At 47.4% G+C, this 25,147-nt stretch overlaps 2 protein-coding genes across 4 annotated transcripts in view; one reads left to right on the plus strand and one right to left on the minus strand.

Moving 5' to 3' along the window:
- The window catches only part of KCTD3 (potassium channel tetramerization domain containing 3), a 42,428-nt gene extending 27,670 nt beyond the window's left edge, over window positions 1-14,758 (plus strand). For 2 of the 3 annotated variants that reach the window (XM_084773244.1, XM_084773242.1), the window contains 6 exons: window positions 893-1,063; window positions 7,772-7,927; window positions 9,228-9,324; window positions 11,711-11,895; window positions 12,096-12,234; window positions 13,190-14,758. In XM_084773244.1, coding sequence (XP_084629370.1) covers window positions 893-1,063; window positions 7,772-7,927; window positions 9,228-9,324; window positions 11,711-11,895; window positions 12,096-12,234; window positions 13,190-13,748 — 1,307 coding nt within the window. In that variant the 3' untranslated portion in view covers window positions 13,749-14,758. The remainder of the gene's footprint in view (window positions 1-892; window positions 1,064-7,771; window positions 7,928-9,227; window positions 9,325-11,710; window positions 11,896-12,095; window positions 12,235-13,189) is intronic. The other variant, XM_084773243.1, reaches the window with a different exon arrangement.
- Window positions 14,759-17,708: 2,950 nt separating this feature from the next.
- Window positions 17,709-25,147, minus strand: part of USH2A (usherin) — a 683,333-nt gene continuing 675,894 nt past the window's right edge. Inside the window, exons 71-73 of the mRNA XM_084773188.1 lie at window positions 23,769-23,840; window positions 22,902-23,123; window positions 17,709-20,803 (exon numbers count right to left, since the gene is read on the minus strand). Of these exons, the coding sequence (XP_084629314.1) occupies window positions 20,714-20,803; window positions 22,902-23,123; window positions 23,769-23,840 (384 nt within the window). The 3' untranslated portion in view covers window positions 17,709-20,713. The remainder of the gene's footprint in view (window positions 20,804-22,901; window positions 23,124-23,768; window positions 23,841-25,147) is intronic.

Raw genomic sequence — 25,147 nt, forward strand, 5'->3', positions numbered from 1 at the left:
CCTTTGGTGGGCTTTCCAGGTAAACGGGAAGGAAAGCCCACTGTTCTCTATCTGCGAAGCTTGGTAGAATGCAGGCCGGCGAGTACTGCTGGTCTTTTGATTTGTGCTGGGATGAGGCACCAGTTTGAGAAAAGCTCCAAGGGCGGGAGGAGTGGCTCAGCCTCAGCCCTTGCTGCTTTTCCAGAGGACTCTAGTTCTGTCCCTAGAATCAACATGGCACATCACAGCTGTTTCTAGCATCACTTCCAGGAGCTCCAGCACTGTCTTCCGGCTCAGAGGTTGCAGGCGTGTGGCTGGTGCACAGAGCTGTGTGCAGGCGAAACAGTCATACATATAAATAAAAGGAGAAAAGGAAAGCAGTGCAAAGCTACAGCTGAGCCAGCGTGGACTGGGAGAGGCAGCATACCTTCAGTGTGTGAGCATGCAAGTGGTGTGCTGTCCCACTGTGTGCTGCTGAGACTGTTAACGGAGGGGACACTGGGAAGTAAAAGCCAAGGCCACTCCGAGCACAAGTCCATGGAACGCTGTGTGGGGATGGGCGTTTCAGTGGTGGGTGGGCCTAGCACGCCAGGGTTATTAGTTCTCTAAGTCAGTATTGAGTTGGTACTGTGTCTCAGGCATTCTGAAAGGAGAGTCATTTTCTGTCAGTGAGGAGCAGAGGCAGGTAGACATGAGGAGCCGTAGAATTAGTGTGTAATTGCCACAGCAAAGCTTAAGATGGTGCAGGAGGGCCAGGCTAAGAAAGATGCATAAAGGCAGTGCAGACTTTGTGGTGGCTGAGCAGTCTTCAGACGTGTTTCCTGAGTGGTTTGGTCACAAGCTCTGACTCCTACCAGGCCTCCGTCTGTCATCACAGGGAGGCCTCACAGTACGGCTTTCCTTTGGCTCCTAGGTGTCAGCGGGAACTGGATTGAGATCGCCTACGGTACGAGCTCTGGAGCCGTGCGAGTGATTGTACAGCACCCAGAGACAGTCGGGTCAGGGCCTCAGCTCTTCCAGACGTTCACAGTTCACCGCAGCCCTGTGACAAAGATTATGCTGTCAGAGAAGCACCTGGTCTCAGGTACAGTAGGACGCCCTCACGCCTCTGTGACACTCGCGCCATCTGTTTCGGTGGACTGTGAGACACAGGGGTGTGTTTTGCTGTGCCTTTAGTAACTGGAGGAGTGTGGCTGCGATGTGGCCTGGATGTGCTGCACATAAGCTTTGGAAATGCTGGACCCGCTTCTGTTTGTTCTCTAGTGTTTCCTTCTTGGCAGATCTCATCTCAGCGTGCCTATCAGATCACTGCCAAGTGGATGCTTCTTTTTCAAAATTAGTTTGAACTTTAATATAAATGTGCTTGGTTATCTTGGTGGTTTTTGTTTTTTGTTTTTTTAAAGATGTATTTATTATGTATACAGTACTCTGCCTGCTTGTACACCTACACACCAGAAGAGGGCATCAGATCCCATTATAGATGGTTATGAGCCACCATGTAGTTGCTGGGAATTGAACTCAGGACCTTTGGAAGAGCAGCCAGAGCTCTTAACCACTGAGCCATCTCTCCAGCCCCAGTTATCTTTAGTTTTAAGCTAAAGTTGTAGACTTAGATGTATATTTTGATAGTTGGTTATCTTATAAAATGTTTATAATTCATAATAGTATAAAGCTGTGTGAAGAAAGTAGCATTTTGTGTATTTACAGTTCCCTATGGTCACAGAGCTTTAAGAATGGACACGATGAAGTACGTGCCGACTGTGCCCCGGTGCCAGCCTGCTTTCTTTGGATCCTAGACTCTGAGCCACCAGTTTCTCTAGTTTGTAGAGGTGCCTCAGACTTGTACTGCTCTGTTCATTTTGTTTGACATGTTTGGGTTTCCACATACTTGTTTAGTTGACTGTCCTCAGGCTCTCACCCATTTCCGCACTGTCCTCAGGCTCTCACACACTTCCTCACCGTCCCTCAGGCTCTCACACACTTCCTCACTGTCCCTCAGGCTCTCACACACTTCCTCACTGTCCCTCAGGCTCTCACACACTTCCTCACCATCCCTCAGGCTCTCACACACTTCCTCACTGTCCCTCAGGCTCTCACACACTTCCTCACCATCCCTCAGGCTCTCACACACTTCCTCACTGTCCCTCAGGCTCTCACACACTTCCTCACCGTCCCTCAGGCTCTCACACACTTCCTCACTGTTCTCAGGCTCTCACACACTTCCTCACCGTCCCTCAGGCTCTCACACACTTCCTCACCATCCCTCAGGCTCTCACACACTTCCTCACTGTCCCTCAGGCTCTCACACACTTCCTCACTGTCCCTCAGGCTCTCACACACTTCCTCACTGTTCTCAGGCTCTCACACACTTCCTCACTGTTCTCAGGCTCTCACACACTTCCTCACTGTTCTCAGGCTCTCACACACTTCCTCACTGTCCTCAGGCTCTCACACACTTCCTCACTGTTCTCAGGCTCTCACACACTTCCTCACCGTCCCTCAGGCTCTCACACACTTCCTCACCGTCCCTCAGGCTCTCACACACTTCCTCACTGTCCCTCAGGCTCTCACACACTTCCTCACTGTCCTCAGGCTCTCACACACTTCCTCACTGTCACTCAGGCTCTCACACACTTCCTCACTGTCCCTCAGGCTCTCACACACTTCCTCACTGTCCCTCAGGCTCTCACACACTTCCTCACTGTTCTCAGGCTCTCACACACTTCCTCACTGTTCTCAGGCTCTCACACACTTCCTCACTGTCCCTCAGGCTCTCACACACTTCCTCACTGTCCTCAGGCTCTCACACACTTCCTCACTGTTCTCAGGCTCTCACACACTTCCTCACTGTTCTCAGGCTCTCACACACTTCCTCACTGTCCTCAGGCTCTCACACACTTCCTCACTGTCCCTCAGGCTCTCACACACTTCCTCACTGTCCCTCAGGCTCTCACACACTTCCTCACTGTTCTCAGGCTCTCACACACTTCCTCACTGTCCCTCAGGCTCTCACACACTTCCTCACTGTCCCTCAGGCTCTCACACACTTCCTCACTGTCCCTCAGGCTCTCACACACTTCCTCACTGTTCTCAGGCTCTCACACACTTCCTCACTGTTCTCAGGCTCTCACACACTTCCTCACTGTCCTCAGGCTCTCACACACTTCCTCACTGTTCTCAGGCTCTCACACACTTCCTCACCGTCCCTCAGGCTCTCACACACTTCCTCACCGTCCCTCAGGCTCTCACACACTTCCTCACTGTCCCTCAGGCTCTCACACACTTCCTCACTGTCCTCAGGCTCTCACACACTTCCTCACTGTCCTCAGGCTCTCACACACTTCCTCACTGTCCCTCAGGCTCTCACACACTTCCTCACTGTCCCTCAGGCTCTCACACACTTCCTCACTGTTCTCAGGCTCTCACACACTTCCTCACTGTCCCTCAGGCTCTCACACACTTCCTCACTGTCCCTCAGGCTCTCACACACTTCCTCACTGTCCCTCAGGCTCTCACACACTTCCTCACTGTCCCTCAGGCTCTCACACACTTCCTCACTGTTCTCAGGCTCTCACACACTTCCTCACTGTTCTCAGGCTCTCACACACTTCCTCACCATCCCTCAGGCTCTCACACACTTCCTCACTGTTCTCAGGCTCTCACACACTTCCTCACTGTTCTCAGGCTCTCACACACTTCCTCACTGTTCTCAGGCTCTCACACACTTCCTCACTGTTCTCAGGCTCTCACACACTTCCTCACTGTCCCTCAGGCTCTCACACACTTCCTCACTGTCCCTCAGGCTCTCACACACTTCCTCACTGTCCCTCAGGCTCTCACACACTTCCTCACTGTTCTCAGGCTCTCACACACTTCCTCACTGTCCCTCAGGCTCTCACACACTTCCTCACTGTCCCTCAGGCTCTCACACACTTCCTCACTGTCCCTCAGGCTCTCACACACTTCCTCACTGTTCTCAGGCTCTCACACACTTCCTCACTGTCCCTCAGGCTCTCACACACTTCCTCACTGTTCTCAGGCTCTCACACACTTCCTCACTGTTCTCAGGCTCTCACACACTTCCTCACTGTTCTCAGGCTCTCACACACTTCCTCACTGTCCCTCAGGCTCTCACACACTTCCTCACTGTTCTCAGGCTCTCACACACTTCCTCACTGTCCCTCAGGCTCTCACACACTTCCTCACTGTCCCTCAGGCTCTCACACACTTCCTCACTGTCCCTCAGGCTCTCACACACTTCCTCACTGTCCCTCAGGCTCTCACACACTTCCTCACTGTCACTCAGGCTCTCACACACTTCCTCACTGTTCTCAGGCTCTCACACACTTCCTCACTGTCCCTCAGGCTCTCACACACTTCCTCACTGTTCTCAGGCTCTCACACACTTCCTCACTGTTCCTCAGGCTCTCACACACTTCCTCACTGTTCTCAGGCTCTCACACACTTCCTCACTGTCCCTCAGGCTCTCACACACTTCCTCACCGTCCCTCAGGCTCTCACACACTTCCTCACTGTCCCTCAGGCTCTCACACACTTCCTCACTGTTCTCAGGCTCTCACACACTTCCTCACTGTCCCTCAGGCTCTCACACACTTCCTCACTGTCCCTCAGGCTCTCACACACTTCCTCACTGTTCTCAGGCTCTCACACACTTCCTCACCGTCCCTCAGGCTCTCACACACTTCCTCACCGTCCCTCAGGCTCTCACACACTTCCTCACCGTCCCTCAGGCTCTCACACACTTCCTCACTGTCCCTCAGGCTCTCACACACTTCCGCACTGTTCTCAGGCTCTCACACACTTCCTCACTGTTCTCAGGCTCTCACACACTTCCTCACTGTCCCTCAGGCTCTCACACACTTCCTCACTGTTCTCAGGCTCTCACACACTTCCTCACTGTTCTCAGGCTCTCACACACTTCCTCACCGTCCCTCAGGCTCTCACACACTTCCTCACTGTTCTCAGGCTCTCACACACTTCCTCACCGTCCCTCAGGCTCTCACACACTTCCTCACCGTCCCTCAGGCTCTCACACACTTCCTCACTGTTCTCAGGCTCTCACACACTTCCTCACTGTTCTCAGGCTCTCACACACTTCCTCACTGTTCTCAGGCTCTCACACACTTCCTCACCGTCCCTCAGGCTCTCACACACTTCCTCACTGTTCTCAGGCTCTCACACACTTCCTCACCGTCCCTCAGGCTCTCACACACTTCCTCACCGTCCCTCAGGCTCTCACACACTTCCTCACCGTCCCTCAGGCTCTCACACACTTCCTCACCGTCCCTCAGGCTCTCACACACTTCCTCACCGTCCCTCAGGCTCTCACACACTTCCTCACCGTCCCTCAGGCTCTCACACACTTCCTCACTGTTCTCAGGCTCTCACACACTTCCTCACTGTTCCTCAGGCTCTCACACACTTCCTCACCGTCCCTCAGGCTCTCACACACTTCCTCACTGTTCTCAGGCTCTCACACACTTCCTCACTGTCCCTCAGGCTCTCACACACTTCCTCACCGTCCCTCAGGCTCTCACACACTTCCTCACTGTTCTCAGGCTCTCACACACTTCCTCACTGTTCTCAGGCTCTCACACACTTCCTCACTGTTCTCAGGCTCTCACACACTTCCTCACTGTCCCTCAGGCTCTCACACACTTCCTCACCATCCCTCAGGCTCTCACACACTTCCTCACCATCCCTCAGACTCTCACACACTTCCTCACTGTCACTCAGGCTCTCACACACTTCCTCACTGTCACTCAGGCTCTCACACACTTCCTCACTGTCACTCAGGCTCTCACACACTTCCTCACCGTCCTCAGGCTCTTACTTCCCTGCTGTCTTTCACACTCTGACACACTTTCCCACCATCCTTCAGGCTTTTACATACTTCCCCGTCCTTCAGGCTCTCACACACTTCCTCAGTAAGGTCTCCCAGTCTGTGTAAAACTAACGTCTGCTAGAGTTGTCTGTTCTTCACAGGCTTGCCATGTGATTGCTGTTTGTCTATCATCTGTCTCCTATAAAATTAGCTCCATAGTAGTAGTGTCGTCTCTACTCTCAGCACTTGAGTATAGCTCTTTGCAGAAAGATCTGGAAAATGCTCTATGCAGTTTGGTCCTATGACACCTTAAACTCTTAGCTGTGCTATGCTGGTTGGATGGCAGTGTTCTGAGATCCTCATAACTGCTGTTGATGGCTATGGTAACATAGGGTGTGATGCCTAAGCAGTGCCTAGTATAACGTGGAATGATACATGTGGGTCTGGATTTAGCTTAAGCACAAGTCTGGAATGTTCTGTGTTCTCAGCTTTTCTGCCCTCTGGTGGCTATCTGCATAAATGCAGCTGTGTGCTTTTCCTGTGGTATACATCCTAGTGTCTAAAATGGCTTTACAGGATGGTGTAACAAGGTTTTGTCATCGCCACTTGGATCATCCAGGATCACTTCAGTTATTTGTCTTCTCAGTCCTGCTAAACTTGGTGAAATCACCAGGCTGTTTCCCATGAGACTGGGTAACCGCCTTTCCCGTGCCTCCTGTACTTTGCTGTGGCTCTGAGAACTGAGGAGTTTATTGCATACTACTAAAAAGTGCACTGGAGTCATTTGCCAGTGTTAGCCAAGGTTATTCTGTATACAGTAGGAACTGCAATGTTCGCATAGAAGTTTTTCATTCCTAGAACTTACAGATGTTTTCTAAAATCATTACAAATGGCAAATTAATTTATTTTTTCCTTGTTAAAGCAAGGAGTACACTCATTGCCTGGAGGATTTAATATTTTAGGCTATGTCTTTTCAATAAGCATGCCCATGAAGAACATAAATGTGGAGTTTAGGAAGTAATGCACCATATGGGCATTAATAGCATTCCGAGGAGTCAGAAATTAACACACAATAAAACCAAAGCAAAGCTTATAAAATATAAATGTAGAAAAGGTTTTTAAGTTTGAGAGAAAAATGTTTTATATTACTGAGACACTAATTAGCGTAAGCCAGGAGTGACTGAGAACTGATGACAAACACTTTTCAAATAACTTCTAGGATCCAGCTATGTATTACTGATTCATAGTCACACTAGATTCTGTGTTAGAGCTGCTGGTGCTTCTACAGAAACAAAATATGCATTAAATAAACATACTCCAACCAGGTTTTTAAAGTCTTTTCACTAAACCCTTTAATTATTGTTGTTGGTTGCCTATGTGGGGAGATTCCGGGCTGTTCCTGGAACTCACCATGTAGCCCAGGCCAGCCTAGAGCTCACAGAGATGATTGCCTCTGCCCTCCAAGTTCTGGGATTAAAGGTGTGCGCCACCACATCTGCTTAAAGTTTTTTCATGGGAATGTCTGTGTCATGCCGTGTGTGGCTACCCTCGGAGACCAAGAGGGCGGTGTCAGGTCCCCCGGAGCTGGAGTTACAGGCAGTTGTGAGTTGTCTGATATAGGTGCTAGGACCAAATTCTGGTCTGCTGGAAGAGAAGCAAGCGTTCCTGACCACAAGGCACTCTCCATCTTGTACGAATGAAACAGTTCTCATCTTTTACTGTGTGGGTCCCGGACATGGAACTCAGGTCCCCAGGCTTGATGGCAAATGTCTTCACTGCAGCTCTCTTGCCCAGGCCCAGCTCTCCCACTTTGGTTAACTAGATAGAGATTGAGTACAGCTTTAAGATGAACATGCAAGCTGCCTTTTCAGACATACTATGATCTGCTTAATGTAGAAGAAATATATTTCAGAGTGGTGTGGTGACAGACTGTGTTCTCTTTCCTAGTGTGTGCTGACAACAACCATGTCCGCACGTGGACAGTGACGCGGTTCAGAGGGATGATCTCCACTCAGCCAGGCTCCACTCCTCTAGCCTCCTTCAAGATCCTGTCCTTGGAGGAGACAGAGAGCCATGGTAGCTACTCCTCCGGAAATGACATAGGTAGCTATCCTCAGAGACAGAAGTCAAGACACAGGTGGTGGTTGGGGTGTGTGTGTGTGTGTGTGTGTGTGTGTGTGTGTGTGTGTATGGTTGTGGCTATATGATGCCCTCAGTATGATGCTGACATAGGCTCCCCTACTGGCCTGTCACTCACGAGGTAGTCTAGAGTAGCTGGCCAGTGAGCCTGTCTGTCTGCCATGCTGGGACTTCCTGTGGACTCTGGGAGCTAAGCTTAGGTCTGTGTGTGTTCCCAACCCCTGTAGTTCTCTTTACTACCTGCCGTGAATTCACAAAATGACGTTACTGAAACATTTTCCACTGTTTAAAAGGATAAACGACTTTCTCTCGCCAGCATTTCCTCCTTTAATGTCTTCAAATGCTAACTAGCTATGTTTGTAACTAATGCTGTGATTGATTGCTGTGCATAATTGAAACTTTTTATGTTTTATTCTTTGCTTTTAACCATTATTGAGAATAAAATTGAGGTTGGGGAGAGTCGGGAATGTTACAGAATTGGAGTTGTTTGGTTAGCATGTACACTCTGCATACTGACAGTTGGTCTGTGAAAAGGGGACAGTGATGGGTACTTTCCTTGTCTTGTACCTAGAAGGCACAGGGTCAGCATCTTCTACCTGTGATGAAGATGCCACTGTTCCTTTGTGAATGGGTGTGGCTGGGCCATGTGCGGTGAAGGCTGGGGAGGAACTCGGTGTTTGTCCAGCATACCAGCAACAACAAAAGAGCTTGCCAAGTGAAATTTTTGCTGTGTGCCCCTTTGGGGGCTAGGGATCAGACATGCTACCAAGCCTTTCTAAGCCATCAGAATCTAAGCACATCCTCCAAGGGTCCTTCTGGTTACCAGTATTGTGGATCCATAAGGAGCTGTTACTCTCAGGTGATAGTCTTCAGTGCACAAAATACAACATGGAAGCATGTGGGACTGAAGAGATGGAAGACGGGAGCTCAGGTCCTAGCATGCACACAGGGCAGCTCTTTGGGATCCAGTGCCCTCTACTGGCCTGTGGGCATGTACACACATGTGGCACAGTGATGCACAGACACAGACACACACACATAAACATATGTATACACAAACACACAGAGGAATATTTTTAAAGGAAATATTATGTATTTCTATTGTAAAACTTGATGCAGCCTGGCATACTTTTGCCAGCGTGCTTGTGCATGGCATTAATTTAGGGCTTGTGCCATGTAGCAGGCGTGACAGTTGTTGGAAAGAGGAGCATCAGTATTAATGTGCTTTTGTAAAATGAAACCATTCCTTTTTTTCCTGACACAGGGCCTTTTGGAGAACGAGATGATCAACAAGTGTTCATCCAGAAAGTTGTACCCATCACCAACAAGCTGTTTGTCAGGCTGTCGTCAACCGGAAAAAGGTAACACTTCACAGAAGGACCACAGGTGCGCTTTGTTAGAGTGGAGGAGCTCACTGGACACAAGCCCTGCGCTAGCTAACACTAGAAACTAGGTCAAGCTCAGCAGTGAGTTGCTGCTGAGAACCGTCTGGCTCTGGACCATAGGAAAACGCAAAGAGCATTTCCCATCATGTATGAACTATATACCTTTCTTGTAGCTCTAAGATGGGATGTTACAGGTTTCCTGAGCATCTCTATGTAGAAGGAAAGTAAGGAAGACATTATCCTTGGCTGATGACAATGTGACCTGTGTCACTCTGCCGGCCACAGGTCCTGAGTAGCAGCTCTGGCTCACTTTGCGTTTGTGCTCCTTCTCCCATGGAAGGTCCTGTCCCACTGTGCTCTGCACTTGTGTGGCAGGGCTCAACTCTGGCCCTGAGCACTGTTGGGACTCTTCTGCTTCTGTCTTCAGAGACAATGCTTTGTGTCGAATTTTAATGGTGACCACAGTGGATTTCATGGCAGACAGATGCACTAAATTCTGATTTAAATACTGCCTTTTATTGGCTATATAAATTCAACGTACGTGACCTCATTAGTGCCTGACAAAATATGATTCCATTGTCTGGAGAGAAGGATGTATGGTAAAGTGACAAAAAACAGAAGTCCTCATAGCCCCTGCCTGCATTGGACACTTGTGGAAATGAGCTTCTCTCTCATTTTGTTTTACTTTGAAAATGATTGTCCCTAGTTTTGCTGTTTCTTTTTCTGCATGCGCAAGTAAACTTCCTAGTAGTCGTCACTAAACAGACAGGTTTTTCTTTTAAACTTTGTTGGTGTTGTTGCTGTGTTTAAAGTTCCCTGTTTAATCTTTCTTTGTCATGTTTCTTGTTACACAGTATTTTAATGAATAACTGAGAGATGATAGGTTTATTTCTATCACAGATTGCATATAGTCATTAGTAATTAATGACTGAATTCTACAAATTGACTAATGTGCCCACAGATTTTGTTTTGTTTTGTTTTCTTTTTTTTTTTTTCTTTTCTTTCTTTCTTTCTTTTTTTTTTTTTTTTTTTTTAACAAGATGAATTGAGAGTTTGGACTGTGGTTTGTATGTGCTCAGTGCAGAAGCTGCCATAGTTTTGTTACGCTTGACTCTAGCTCTAACATGTCCTGTCTCATAACTGTCCATTTTAATAGCCTCTTCTGTGTTTTTTCAGAATGTTTTCTGCATAAGATGGATTTAGGATCTAGAGGGAAACTGTGGTAACAAAAAGAGTAAGCATACATTGCTCTGCAGAACTTATCCTTTTGTCATCCAGAAGGTCACGGGAGACGGACTGTAAGGGGTTGACTGTGAATAGGTCAGAATGCAGTCCTGTAGAGATAAGGATTCTATCTCATGCCAGGAGACCACAGCCAAATCGTATGGTGACATTGATTTATTTTATGTTTGAAATATACCAAGAATACAGATTGGGAAAAAAAGTCACTTTACAAATAGAAATAAATGTTAATTCTTATATGAATAATAACGAAAAAGAAAAAAAAGATTGTCCTGTCAAACAAACAAAAATATCTTGTGATTGATTTGAGGTTTTAAGATACTAGTGACTGGGTACAGGTCACTGCTTTCGCAGAGAACTGGGGTTCAGTTCCCAGCATCCATAGCAAGCAGTTCACCACTACCTGTACGTCTAGTCGCAGGGAACCCAGGCATGCAAACAGAGATTCACACACATTTATAACATAAATCCTTCTTTAAAGTTCTGCCAACTGAAATAAAGGAGACATGATTTATTCTGCTAATGTCTTTAAAAGAGATCATGGCAGGCCTTATGCGCGGTGAGGTAGTAAGTTTACTCCAGATAGGATGACTCCAGTGTGTGTGCCAACAGACTGACTATACTGTTGGCCTTGTCCACTAGGCTTGCCTTCCTCCCTCTCACTCACCCGTGCTGGCTGGGCCTTTTGTCCTGCTGGGCTACTTCACTTCCCACTCGAGTCCTGGAATTTGTGGGTTTATGTTGTAAAATGTTGTCCATAAACTATAGGGATATTTTTTCAATTTCAGCCTATTTTATTTATTTTCACTCCCTCCCCCTGTCTTACCCTCCCTTCCTCTTTCTCCATTTCTCTTTTCTGTCTTCCTTTTGAAGATTTGTTCATTCTTTGTGACTAAATCCTATCTCTGTATTTCAGCTGAGAACACACTAATGTATGAGAAGCTTCTCTCATTTGGAGGAACAAGACTTGACCTTTCTGTCAACTTTCTTTGACCATTTTAAAACTATTTTAGATACATATTCATTTGTATAACTTTGAAAATGAGAAATTAATGAGATGTCTCAATTGTACAATGCATGTAATTGCTTCCTTTGATCTACAACCCCTTTGTCCTTGCAGAATATGTGAGATCCAGGCCGTTGACTGCACCACAATATCTTCATTCACTGTGAGAGAGTGTGAGGGCTCCAGCAGGATGGGCTCGCGGCCAAGGCGCTACCTGTTCACCGGCCACACGAACGGCAGCATCCAGATGTGGGACCTGACCACAGCTATGGATATGGTCAACAAGAGCGAGGACAAGGGTAGGGAGGACACAGTAGGATGTTTGTCCCAGCTGACCTTTGACGTGTCCAGCCTTGGCTGTTTCTACTCACTCGGTAGACCAGGCTGGCCTTGAACTCACAGAGATCCACCTGCCTCTGTTTCCCTAAGTGTATGGATTCCAGGCATGCGCCATAGCACCTGGCTAAGCTGGGATTTTAATGGGTGTTTCTCTCTTAAGATGCAGGTGGCCCCACTGAGGAAGAGCTACTCAAGCTGTTAGACCAGTGTGATCTGAGCACGTCCCGCTGTGCTACCCCCAACATCAGTCCCGCCACTTCTGTGCTTCAGCATAGCCGCCTTCGAGAGTCCAACTCCAGGTGGGTCAGGGAGCGGATAGCGCAGAGCCAGCCTTCCTGCTTGTTGCCACTGGGCCTGACCCTTACCCCTTTGCCTTTTAACTGACTTTGGAAATTATTAGTTAGTTTCTATTGTGATAAACACTATAACCATGATAACTTAAGCAAGAAGTTTATTTGAGCTTAAGAATATAGAGCGTGTAGAGTCCATCATGGTGGGGAGGCGTGGCAGCTAGAACAGGAAGCTGGCCACTCGCGTCCTGAACTACAAGCCTAGAGCAGAGAGAATGAACCAGGAATGGTGCAAGGCCTTAACTTCCCAAGGCCTCCCCCAGTGGCACACCTCTGCCAGCAAACCAAGCCTCCTAAATCTCCACAAACAGCATCACCACCTGGGGACCAAGTGTTCAAATGCCTGAGACTATGGGGACTCCGCTGTCATTGCAGCCACTACAGGAAATGGCTGACAGCTGAAGTGCCACGTGACCAGTACTCACCCTGCATTAGGAAGATGACATGCCAATTGGGTGCCTTGTGGAGTTTTTGTTCTTATTGCTCGTGGTTAGAGCTAATCACAAGTGGTTAGATTATTTTGTCCAGTTTCATATCACGGCATTGCATACTTAGTACAATGCAGTACTCTGCCTTTTCCAATCATGTAGACAAAAAAATTCAAATTCTGAGAATCCAAGGACTAAATATTGAATTATATTGATTCCTTATTGGCTTTAAAGACTGTTTTCTTTTTTCCCTGCTATTCCAATTTTTTGCTTGATTATGAATGTACGCATGGTATTACCTAAGTTGGTAATTGTATGTATGTGGCCTGCTGGACAAGTGCATTCTTACAGAGCAGTGTGGACAGTGTTGTGCATTACATGCTTTAATGATGGTTTAGTTGGCGGTTTAACGCTGAGATACCCTCCTGAGACCTTGAAGTGAAAGCGTAACTGCCATTTTAACATCTGTCTTTCAGCCTTCAGCTGCAACACCACGAAACCATCCATGAAGCAGCCACTTACGGCGCCACACGGCCTTACCGAGAGAGCCCTCTGTTAGCCAGAGCGAGGAGGACTGAGAGTTTCCACAGCTACCGGGACTTCCAGACCCTTCATCTTAACAGAAATGCAGAGAGAGCTGTCCCTGAAAATGGCCATCTGGGTCCACCCCAGGCTGAAGCGAAAGGGGCCGCAGGAGAATGCACTGTATCTGAGAGAAAGTCCCCTGGCTCAGAAATGAGATGTGTGAAAGAGTTAGACGGTGGGTTGGAAGTGCATAAATCAATGGAAAGCTTGTCAGAGACCAAGAAACGGCCATCAGAGGATGAAAACGAGCCTAAAGTGGAGTTGCGGAAGAAGGGGTTTGAGGCAGGAGGATTCCTTGGAAGAAAGAAGGTTCCCTATCTGGCATCTTCGCCGAGTACCTCTGATGGAGGGACTGACTCTCCTGGTACCGCTTCCCCGTCTCCAACAAAGACCACTCCTTCACCTCGGCACAAAAAGAGTGATTCCTCAGGCCAAGAGTACAGCTTGTGAACTCACCAAAGTGCACGACAGTTTTGCTAAATTTACATGAAAAACACAATTTCCTGGGTTTCAGTACATTGGCTTTTACATCAGTGGTTTGGCCTGGTTAGTGTTTTCTGGCCCGACTATCCTGAAGCAGGAGCAGAGCAGGCTCTCCTAAGGGGGCGCAGTGAGTGCTTCTCCACAGCTCGGGAGTAGCTCTGGTCCTGCAGGCGCAGGGAACAGCAGGCTGTAAGCAGGAGTCCTCCATGCTGCCCTCCCTGCTGCCTTGTGCCCCAGCACCATGCTAGTGTCCTTAGAGCACGTGTGGCAGCGGCCGTGTTCCTGGTGCAGTGGCCCAGGGCTTGTCTTGCAGTGGTACCTTGAAGTTAATCTCATAATCCTGGAACATGGGCTCCCACCCCTGTGATTGCCAAGTGTTTACTAGATATTTAATGAGGTGCTATGTTGTGAAAAAGTCTCATGTAACTCAAAACACTATTATTGGACCCCAAGCTCCACTGTGCACTACGTCTTCAGAGTCATTTTTTTTTCATTGTGAGTCATTTTCTGATTCTTGTTGGGAGTTAATACAGCATGTGTCACCAGTGTTTGCTACCTGAAGTCCTTTCAGTGGGAACAAGTATGTCTGTGTTTGCATAGGTAAAATAGTGACAGGCAGACTGGGTGTCCAGAAGGGTACCCTCTCTTGACCAGCCTGCAGTGTCTCACAGGATTGGAGGTCTGAATTTAGAGTTAAATGCTTCAGCGTATAGAAACGTTTGGCTTTATTTTGGACTCTGGGAGCAAAAGGAACATTTTTGTACGTTTTCTTCATTCAATCGGAATGGTTTACATATTTCTGCAAATGGAGAAAATTTAAGTTTAAACCCATGAGCTTTTCCTAGTGGATGATGTATATTTCCCATTCCCAGAAGTATAATGAAGTTGGAATAAATTCCTTAAAGTTTACTATGTTGTCAGTGGTTTTGCACAAAATGTCCTTGTATTTATTTGTTGATTAAATGAGAAAGGTTAAGGCAGTGTGTCTTCAGTTATTTAAGGAGCATTATCCTGTAAATTGTACGCATGTGTTGGTTAAAAAAAAAGAAAGAAAGAAAGAAACATCATATTCACCATATAAGAACATCACTGAAGAAGAGAGGAAAAGTTGGGGATAAAATTTTATGGTGTGAACGTTAATCCTAACCTGGCAGTTGGAGTTCAGCCCAGGCTACATCATAAGCCTCCGTCTCAAAAACCAATGGAAGAATAACTTAATTAAAGCGCAGACTACAGCATCCTGCAGGTCTAGCCAGGTGTCTTCCATCTACAGGAGAGCTGGATTCCACTTGTCTTTTTTCACTGTGCCTACACTGTCAAGATTGTGACTCAAAATACAATAACAAAACATCTATATTCTGTGACTGTTGCAAAAAAAAGGGGAAAGTGTAATTTCATGGTGAAAATAGTTGAAGCCAGTTTGCTGTTCATGTTCTTTTATGCTGAATGGCATCAGTATTGTCCTCATCTCACAAGTCACAGACCATAGAGGCTAAAACGTAGCCAGTGCCGTGGGTAAGCCAGCTTTGGGACTGACGTCTTCTGTTTGGAAAACCTGTAATTTGCTTCTCGGCTTTCTCATCAGGATTGCCTGGGGCATTAAACCTGGTTGTCCTAGCCCCACTTCAACCTTGCTGAATTGGAGCATCCACTAGTGGACTCATTTTGGAAAGGGTATCGCAGTTGATTTTTGCATACCTAGGACCAGACCATCCATAATCATCACATTCCAGTTTCTTAAATAGGTATGCCGCTGTCTGTGGGGTGTGTGTGTGTGTGTGTGTGTGTGTGTGTGTGTGTGTGTGTGTGTGTGTGTGTGTAACTCAGGATTGTATTCTTTCATAAATATATTAAACCTAGTTGACATTTAAGTATCTGTTCACACCATCTCTCCATGCATTATGACTGTGCTATGTTAGCTGTCCTGTGCTTTTCCCTTCAGTTGCACTGTTTGTTGCGGATGCCGCAGGAGCACTAGAGCAGCATGGCACATTCTGTGGGATGTGTAAACACCTACGTTCATGTGCAGTTCACGTTGAGGAAGAGTTGGGGAACTGTAGTAGACAGGAAGGCGTAGGGAAGGGGGAGGACGGAAGGAGGCCTGGAACATTCAACCTACAGTCCTATTGGCAGACTCCCCAGACTTGGGTCCCTCTCAGCCTGAAGGGATAAAGCTGTGCTTTTGCTTTCTTGGCAGCTGCCTCTTCTGTCATTCCCAGATGTTGAATTTTTTTGCTCAGCCCTGGGAAAGAGCTCAGCGATCCCCTAGACAAGAACCAACACCCCGATAAATTTCCTGGGAGCTCATCCAGGATTTCAGTGACCTCTGCATGCACAGCTGACGGAAAGTCAGGAGGAGGACTCAGAAGGTTCCCTTGCTGCAGTGGAGCTCTCCACACCCACTAGCAAGGTCAGAATCCCCATTGGTCCTCACCTCTGCTTACAAACGCCCCTCCCCACACACTTGCACTTTTATCCTGGGACTGGATGGGAGCTCTGTGGCCGCTGCTTAGCCAAGAAGCACAGCGTGCTGGGCCTCAAGGACACAATCACTGACCACGTTCCTGATGCAGAAGAATGGGAGAAGGCTGATTCCTCACTGGCTGTGCGTGGAAGAGGTCACTGTGGGGCCATCCTCAGATTGTCAGCTGACAGCAGCACCTGGGTGTGGGCTGCCTGGGCTAGGAGAAACTTATTCAACTTCCTGTTTCTTGAGCTACTGTAGCATGTAGTCTTGAATTTTCTGACAACAGAGAAAATGGTGCCAAGCTTGCGTTGAGTTTGGGGTGCTGTCCTGTCTGCAAGAACATTTTATAAGCTGGCACCCCAGACGGGCTTTCGTTGTTTGTTTAGAACACTGTGGCTTCTTACTGCAAGCTTGTCCTTGCTCCTCCTTGGAGCGCTTTAGCTGTATAAGCAGGGACAGGGCTGGAATGGTAGAAACAGGGTCTCCATAGCTCCCCCATCTGGCTGATGACAGGTCTGAGCTTACAAATACTCCCTATGTACATACGCACACACGGTTTCCAGAGCAGGCTCCCTCCTGTCCTTACTGTACATGCAAAGCTCTCTGTTGACCTTGAAAGAGACAGTGAGCTCTGGAGGTCCTCCCGCCCCCCAAATGGAAGAGCAGGGTGGGGCTGCAGGTGGAGTGGGGCAGTAGCAAGATAGCACACACTTGTAGGGGAGGAGCCCTGGATTCACTTCCAGCACTGCAACGGTCAGTCTGTGGAGGAAATGGGGAGGGCGGTAGCATAGCTTTGTGTGTTTGCTGGTTCCTGGAGGAGGTTTGAGAGCCGTCCCAGTGCTGTGCCTCTGAACTGAGATGTGAGTCTGCAATAGTGCGAGGCCAGGTGCAGGGCAAGCTGCTGTCAGCAAGCTAAGATATCATCCTGCTTGGGTGGGAAGCTGGAGGTGAGTGCGCCACTGGTGTGCCTGCCTGCTCTTGCTCTGCGCCTCCAGTGGCTGCAGCCGCCATGCCTCCTTTCCGACTTGGTCCTGCCTCTAGAGCTGCACTCAGATAAACTGCTGTTCACTGGAATGTCCTTCCTTGAGCTTCCGGACCATGTGGAGCAGGAATGGAGCAGTGCATATGGTGTGTGTCATACTGAGGCATAGAAAGTAGCTCTTAGGGCCAGCCAAGTGTTCTGAGGGATCGTGGCATTGGGCATTAGACAGTTTGGAAGCAAATGGAACTGTGAGTACCTGGACCCGAGAGGACAAGGTGGCCCCGAGAAGGACTAGAGGAGGAAGTGGGAGCTGCAGGTGCCTGAGCCACAGGTAGGTGTTGGGATCCCACCCTTAGTCCAGCCTCTGCCCAGGAGACACCCATACTGCAGACTGGAGATGTGAACAGAGAAAAGGGCGACCCTGGCCTAAGATGCCTCTCACTCTCAGCTGAGTGTTGACACTGTGAGAGCTTGGAACCCATTCGTCCCATCTGTTCCAAGCTCTCACAGTGTCAACACTCAGCTGCTCTCCTTAACACTGGGTAAAACTAGACTCTGGCACTCAAAACCCCCTGGCTTTCTTTTGCTAAAACTAGACTCTGGCACTCAAAACCCCCTGGCTTTCTTTTGCTAGGCATAACCTCAGTTTACACTGGGTGTTCCCTTGCATGAGATGGTGGGAGAATTCACACCCACCTTTGTTCACAGAGCCTACTCATTAGAAGAACCAAAAGAAAAACAGGGTACTGAGTTTTTAATTTGTCTGCCTCCACTTGCAAATACTCAGAACTGATTGTGGGTACAGGCTTCTGAGCAGTTGACCCCACAAGTCCTACCCAGAGGAGTCACAGGTAGACCACTGGGAAAGGCAGATACTTCAGCATTTATCTGGGGTTTCATAAAATTTAAAGACTGAAAAGGAGAACTATTTTCTGTGTCTGCCCATCCCTGTCCCCACTGCATGACCCAGTAGGTGATGAGACTTGTCAGGACCAGCCTTTTCTGGTTATAAGGACAGGTGTTTTGGGTACAGCTTGTTGTCAATGGACTCAACAGCAAGTCTGCTTATTGTAAACCACTGTTTTCAGCCTTATAGATGAACAAGCAAAAGCCCTGTGTACATCAAATTGTCCGGTGCTGTTTGAGTTCCCTGAGAAGCTGGATCTTGAGATGTCAGGTACAAGCATGTCTGTCTCAGCATGTCCGCCAAAGACCCCTTTTCTGAGTTAGGCTAGCCCTCTGGCTGTTTCTCCCTGCTGTAGAACCAAAGAGTAAAGGCATGGAAACGTATTTATCTCATGAGGAAAATAAGGCAGCTTATGAAAAAAAAAAAAAAGAATCTCTAAGTAGTAATTCTAGCACTGCACTTTCCTTTATGTGTTACTCAAACCCCCAGCCCAGAGCACTATTGCGGTTGACCTCAGTGTGCTGCGCTTAGACTGCCTTGGGTCCTTGTACACATTGACGCGGGAACTCAGCAAGCCCACGGTGCAACAGTGTGTGCACGGGTGGTATGAAGTTACTATGAATGTATCTGGATTCAGCTTCCTTTTATTAGGTTTTATGCTTGGAAGCCAGCCATCTGCCATGACATCAGCCAAGCAGACTTGCAGAGATCATCACGAGTAGGTTTATTCAGACTGTCAGTTTGTTAGCATTATAAAGTAGCATAAGTTACAGGGATCTGGCAAGTTGTATAATGTCAAAGTTCAATGCATTGTTATCCAACTCTACTCTGTAACAATTGCAAGGGCTAACTTAAAGAACAAACATGTATATCTAAACAAAGTTTAAGTGTTCATCACTCCCTGCCCCCCTACCCCCACCCCAAGCTTTAACTAAAAGTTTTTCAGGCACTAATGTGCCTGGCCTTCTAAGTGTTCAGGAACCGTACCTGGGAGACACATGTGATCAGGGGGATTAAAAGGAAAAAATATTTCCCCTTTTCCCTTCAAGGTTGACTGGATCCTAAGAATCATCTTCTCTTGTTCAGGGAAGCTATCCAGTCATCTCTAATGGGTGGTCAGTCTACAAAGATGAGTGCCAAAAGAGGGAAATTCCCTCACACTTCCAAGTGAAGCCATGGTAAAGCCAGGGCTTTGTCTTAGCCTCACTTAGATGGCACTACTGGTAAAAGAAAGGCCAGAGGTTGCCGTCCAGTCTAGTGACACCTGAGGACCAGATCCTTGCCTGCCCTTGACAGTTAAAGTGATTACTTTTGCCCACCTGCATGGTACTAAACACACAGCAGGAAGGTGTCACCAAGGAATAAAATGACTGTGCATTTTCTTCACACTCCCTAGACATTAGGCTTAAGTCCTTCAGAGATGCTGTGGAGACAACTAGTTCTCACTTGTGAATTTGTTCCTGATCAGGAAAACGCTGCTTAGATGTAGGGCCTCATGGTCTTGGCTTAATTCAGTACTGTAGCCATGGGAGGCAGACCCACTGTGGCTGTAACCTAAAAATTATGAGAGAGAAAAAAAAAAAAAAAACCTAGTAGACTGGCTAGTTCTGTTTCCAATTCTAAAGGCATACATCTTTTGGCAAGGCAAGAAAATGCATATTATGATCTGTAGAGACACTGTGGATGCCCCACTACTTTAGATGTCTTTGCAGCAGTTGTGACAAGTGAAAGAAGTGTTTAACCCAGGTCTGTGCTTTGACGCTTAAGTGGCAAGTGTCTAGGAGCTGCTCTGTCACAGATTTGTGACAGTCCACCCCTGAAGTCCAGCCTTAGACTGTTGGCCCCTTTATAGCATTCACCTCCTGCCTCCTGGCATAGGTGCCAGGAATAGACTGGAATAATTGGCTAGAAACTTTATTATGATTGAAGGGAAGGAGGTTTTCTTAAGTTGTTTTCTGGGAACAGCAGATTCATATTTTGTGAAAAGTACTGATTGACAATTTCACAAGGATTAGTTTTGAAATAAGACCTCTGTTGAAGTGAAGGTTTTCCAGGTGTAACAAGCCAATGTCAGTGAATGGCTTAGACCTTGGAAACAGCTGGGCAAGCAGTGCACCTTGCCTGCCCTGCCGGGGAAGCCACAGCTCCAGAACCTTATCCGAGTGTGTGCGTGCAGAACTGGTTCTCCACTTCAGTGTGGAGTGAGGTCGCTAGTGAAGCTCTTGCTTAGACGATTTCATCCTCCGTGAAGGAAATAGGAGGTCTCGAAGGGGAAGAAGAGCCTCTCAGCAGACTTGCTTGGTTTTAAACAGGTAACAAGTGCGCATCATCTTGAAATGGGCTGGAATGTTCCTTTAACCAGCAGTGTCATGGGTAGAGCCCAGCAAAGCATTCAAGTGTGGATACAGTTTCTTATTTGAGACAACCAGAGAAATAACATTTTTTAGGTCTCTATTAGGAAGAATTTTAAAAAATTGTTTCTTTAAGTGTTTTTCAGCTTTTAGCACACATGGTGATAACTGGAAAGAGTAGGGCACAGAACGTGCACCCAGGTTCTATGTTCTAATGTCCATGCTTTATAGGTGGGTGTCGGTGAAGGTGGTGTGTTCCTTGGTCACTGAGCTGAAGCCCTTGATGGCATTCATTAGTTCCTCTTCATCCATATACTGAAAAGCAAGCCAATCACTGGTTAAAACACTTAACTAGTATTAGTATTTGCTCCTCATTCATAGTCTATCATTTTGCTATAAAACGTGTTCAGTGAGTTAAAGCTGCCTATTTCAATACTAGAATGTGGTTTAAGACAGACCTTCCATTGAAGGGATCACGTGAGCACTCCACTGGTTCAGCTCACAGCTAGAGTGTATTACAGTGTACAGTATCTCAGCTGCTGTGCACTTGAGTTTATCTGTAGAGTAGGGAAAAATTGAATCTACATATTTTTTTCTTTTTCTTTCTTTGGTTTTTCCAAGACAGGGTTTCTCTGTGTAGGCTTGGCTGTGCTGGACTCACTTTGTAGACCAGGCTGGCCTAGAACTCACAGCAATCTGCCTGCCTCCTAAGTACTGAGATTACAGGCATGCACCACCTTGCCCAACTGTATCCGTACTTGTACTTTTTAATTGAAAATGTTTCATTAAAAAAGAGTAAAAGACAAAGTACAACCTGTTAATGTCCTCTTGCTCCCTACCCTGTTCTGTGTCGACAGGGTTAAGTTCAAGATTTCATTATGAGCCAGTAACTTGCCATGTGTTGGTACCTTCGTGGGATTCCATTGACTCTGTGCACTGCCCTTCTCCAGAACTGAACACAAGCAAATACACATGTTCATTATTCATAGTGGTTACAGGTAAAGCCAAAGACTGCAATCCTACAGAAAGATGAGCAATGTATTCTTGGGTAGGTTCCAAGTGCCCCAGACCCTCTGCTCTTCTGTAATGATAGTTACAGTCCTTTCCTAGACTGCGTGACAATTATAGGAAATGTTTCATCTAAGTCTTCTTGTGTTACAGCAAATAAACTTCTGTTTTGCATGGATCAAATAATTCATTTAGCAATCATTTGTTTTTAGCTAGATCTGGAATGGAATTATGTAACTGAATAGTTGTAACAAGATCAATTCTTAACTCGATCTTCGGCAGGATTTTCAAAAAGGTTTTTTGTTGTGTGTGTGAGGTAAGGTCTCATGTATCCCAAGTGACTGCAAAGGTGCCGTGTACTTGAGGATGACATTGAACTTCTGGTACGTCTGCCTCTCCCTCCCGGTGCTGGAACTGTAGGCGTGCACTACTGTGTTCCACTTGAATGTGGATGTGGGGATTGGACAGGGCTGCCTGCATGCTGGGTGAGCTCTCCACCAACTCAGCCACAACCCCAGCCCCCAGATGATAGTGTTTAACTTCATTTTGCACTTAGACTTCAGGACAAGCACAAAAGACTCAGGTGTTGGCAGAAGAAGGGGATCTGGAGCCAAGTAACGAATCCCTTTATGTTCACCATTTGCTGTTAGTCAAAAATGGAGGAAATCACGGAAGTCCCCGACTTTGCAGTGAAGGTTGAGTTAAAGTGCACACGGGGCTGGCTGGAAGTGACGGCCACTGGAGTGCTAACATCTCTGCCCTCAGTGTCTTTTCTTACCAGCAGATGTCTAGGATGACAAAGCAGCACAGTTGGTAAAAATCCTGCCATGTTCCTCCTTTCAGCCCCTAGGGAGCTTGAGGCTGATGTGAGATGACAGGGTGATCCCTCAAAGCCAGCACTCGGAACCATTGCACTGAACGTATGAAAGATAGGGCTCATAAGTGTGCCAGAGGGCTGGTGATACATCCCAGCTGATAGGATGCATGCTTAGCATACACAGAGCCTGTGCTCATCCCCAGGGCCACAGTTTTAAGTCTGTCTTTTTAAAGTGGGGACATGGCAGCACATGCCTGTAATTCTAGCATTTAGGAGGTTGAGGCAGGAGAAACTTGTCATTAAGACTTGCAACCTCTTTCAGTGGATGAATGAATGACAGAACTGTATTTATCATGGTTTTCTGGGGGGTTAAAGTAAACCAAGTGTTGTGTTTTATGCCTTATTTAGGTCACTTCCTACTTCACATGTATTTGCTGAGTGTTTTATCGTATGGCAGCTCAATAGGCAGTTCCTACCCTGCTAACCAAACAGCAATACTGTTAAGCCACTTGTTTACAATATAACTGGGTACATATTACAGTGCTTGCTCCAGGGCAGCCTTGTCTATACAGGAAGCGGTCAACTCACCAGTCCGTTGCTGTGGCCCATAATAGTTTCCCACAGTGAATCGTCCGTCACAACCTTCTTGTCCGCAATATCCATGAGCTGGCTGACACTGCGGTGCAGAGAGCCCTGGGAGTAGCTTTGGCTGACTTGGCTTTGACTCGGGATCCGCAGTACAGACACACTTCGGCTGCTCCGTATACTCAGAGGCGTCCCAGACCGAGGGATTCTGGTATCCGCTATTCCCTGGAAAGGAAGATGCTGTTGGAGATGGGCAGGTAATGGCATGTGGTTGGGAACTGGAATCTACACCTCGGGGCGGAAAGGAATGGCTTTGTAGAGCCTCCTACAGCAGAACTTGACCTGTGAACACCTGGAGTGTTTGCCCTTGCTTCCCTGAGTGTCAGTGGTGCACTCTCGATCCCTAGGGCACTATACCCAGCCTTGATGGTTTTGCTTCCTATGGGACCAGGCCTACCAATCAGTGAAGCCAGATGTTGAGTCTGGATTAAGGTGCTCTCTACCTGCACATTGACATGGAGCCTGCCCCTCATTAAAAGTGAACCTTATTTTCTGTGACCCACTATAAGCAGTGTGTAATTTCACTTTCAGAGTTCTGGATCTGTGTAGGAAGTGACCTTTCCCTCCCTCTTACTCCTTTACTTACCTTCCTGTAGGAACCCAGTGTCCATAACTCATCGGCCCTGTAATTATCACCAACAAGGCAAATCTCTCAAAATTTATAATCTGAAATGTGCATTCTAGCTGATTGAAACATCCAGAGTTTCTGATGTAATGGTCCCCTCACTGAAATACTTCTTGCTTTTCACTAGACAGTCAACACTGCATGCAAAACATCAGATGGCATCCATGCAGCACACGCAGAGGTACCTCAAAGTGCATGGTGTAACTTTTTAGGGTGACATTGCTGGACACATCAGTTATATCAGCCACAGAGTCAAACTGTGGAGAAAAGACAAATGGGTGCATCAGTCTTTGCTTAACATTGTTTCATGGGTTCAGAGCCAAGATGGCGAGAAGGATTTTTTCCACACAGCTCTACGGCAGAGAAGAGTTTGAGCCACTAATGGGAAACCGTTTTGAGGGGAGCAGAGAAGTGACGGAAACCCTAAAGAGCAAGGACAATGAGCAGAGAACAGAGAGAAGCGGTGGGCAGCATTGTTGGTGACGTCCTGTCCAGGACCAAATGCTGCTGTCCTCACATATGCAAAGTGCCAGTAACGTGGACCATAGCATCAGACAGGCAACCCGAGTGAGACACTCACAGTACTTACAAGAAAAAACTCTAGTTTGGGAGATGACTGTTGTAAAAGCAACTCCCCGCTAGGCCTATGGCCTAAGTTACAGGACACTTCCCACACGTGTTTGAGGTCCTAGGTTCAATCTCAGTACAAATTCAAAAAAGCACTTGCTCTGAACCTCCCCAGGCCATAACAGCCCCTTCTTGATGACATCTTGGCATGGGGGGAGGGGTAGAAGCCCAGTGATACTAATACATCCTTCCAGCTTCCTGGGCAGAGTATAGCTTTTACAGGATCCTGCACTCAAGGTCCAGCAGCTGCTGTGGCCACAAGCTCATGGATTAGGGAGGATCTTTTGACACAACAGTTGGACTGTAGCGGGTGCTGAACATCCCTGGGCTCCCCCATGCCTACATAGCTGGAGCTGGTAAGAGTACCAGAAAAATCATGTAGGCCCAGGCCCCTGCCAACACCTGCCTCCCACTATGTGTGATCTAGGGGGACTCCTTTCCCATATAGCAAGTTTGGGACAGCAGCCATTGCAGGAAAGTGCCAGTTCCCTATGCTTAGAGAGCCAAGCCATATGGCTTCAGGAACATAGCAGCCAATGGCCCTAACCTTGTCAGCACCTGAGCACATAATAGGGTCTACAGAAGCTTTCCCTCCTAGCTGGTAACTTTAAGACTCACTCAGGCTTGGTCCTGGGGATCAGGAAAGGAGTCTGTGACCATGAAATCCAGAACGGCAACTGTCAACACCAGGAATGTTGTCCCCGCAGTAGCTTTCCTTGTGGGGACATCCCCTTGCAGTCTCTGAAGCTCTGGGACTACGAGAGACCAGATCCATAAGCCTCAGAACCACCTGTACTTGGCTCCGTGTGTGGGCATGGCAGAGCACAAGCCTAAATGAAAAGCTGTAGGCGCTAGATGACTGAGGTAATGGACACCACAGCCCATTGACTTGGCCCCACCTGCTGCTTCCTGTCTTCAGGATTGCCATTGCCTACAG

The sequence above is a fragment of the Acomys minous genome, assembly GCF_964271855.1.
Source record: "Acomys minous genome assembly, chromosome: 1".
Lineage (NCBI taxonomy): Eukaryota > Metazoa > Chordata > Mammalia > Rodentia > Muridae > Acomys > Acomys minous.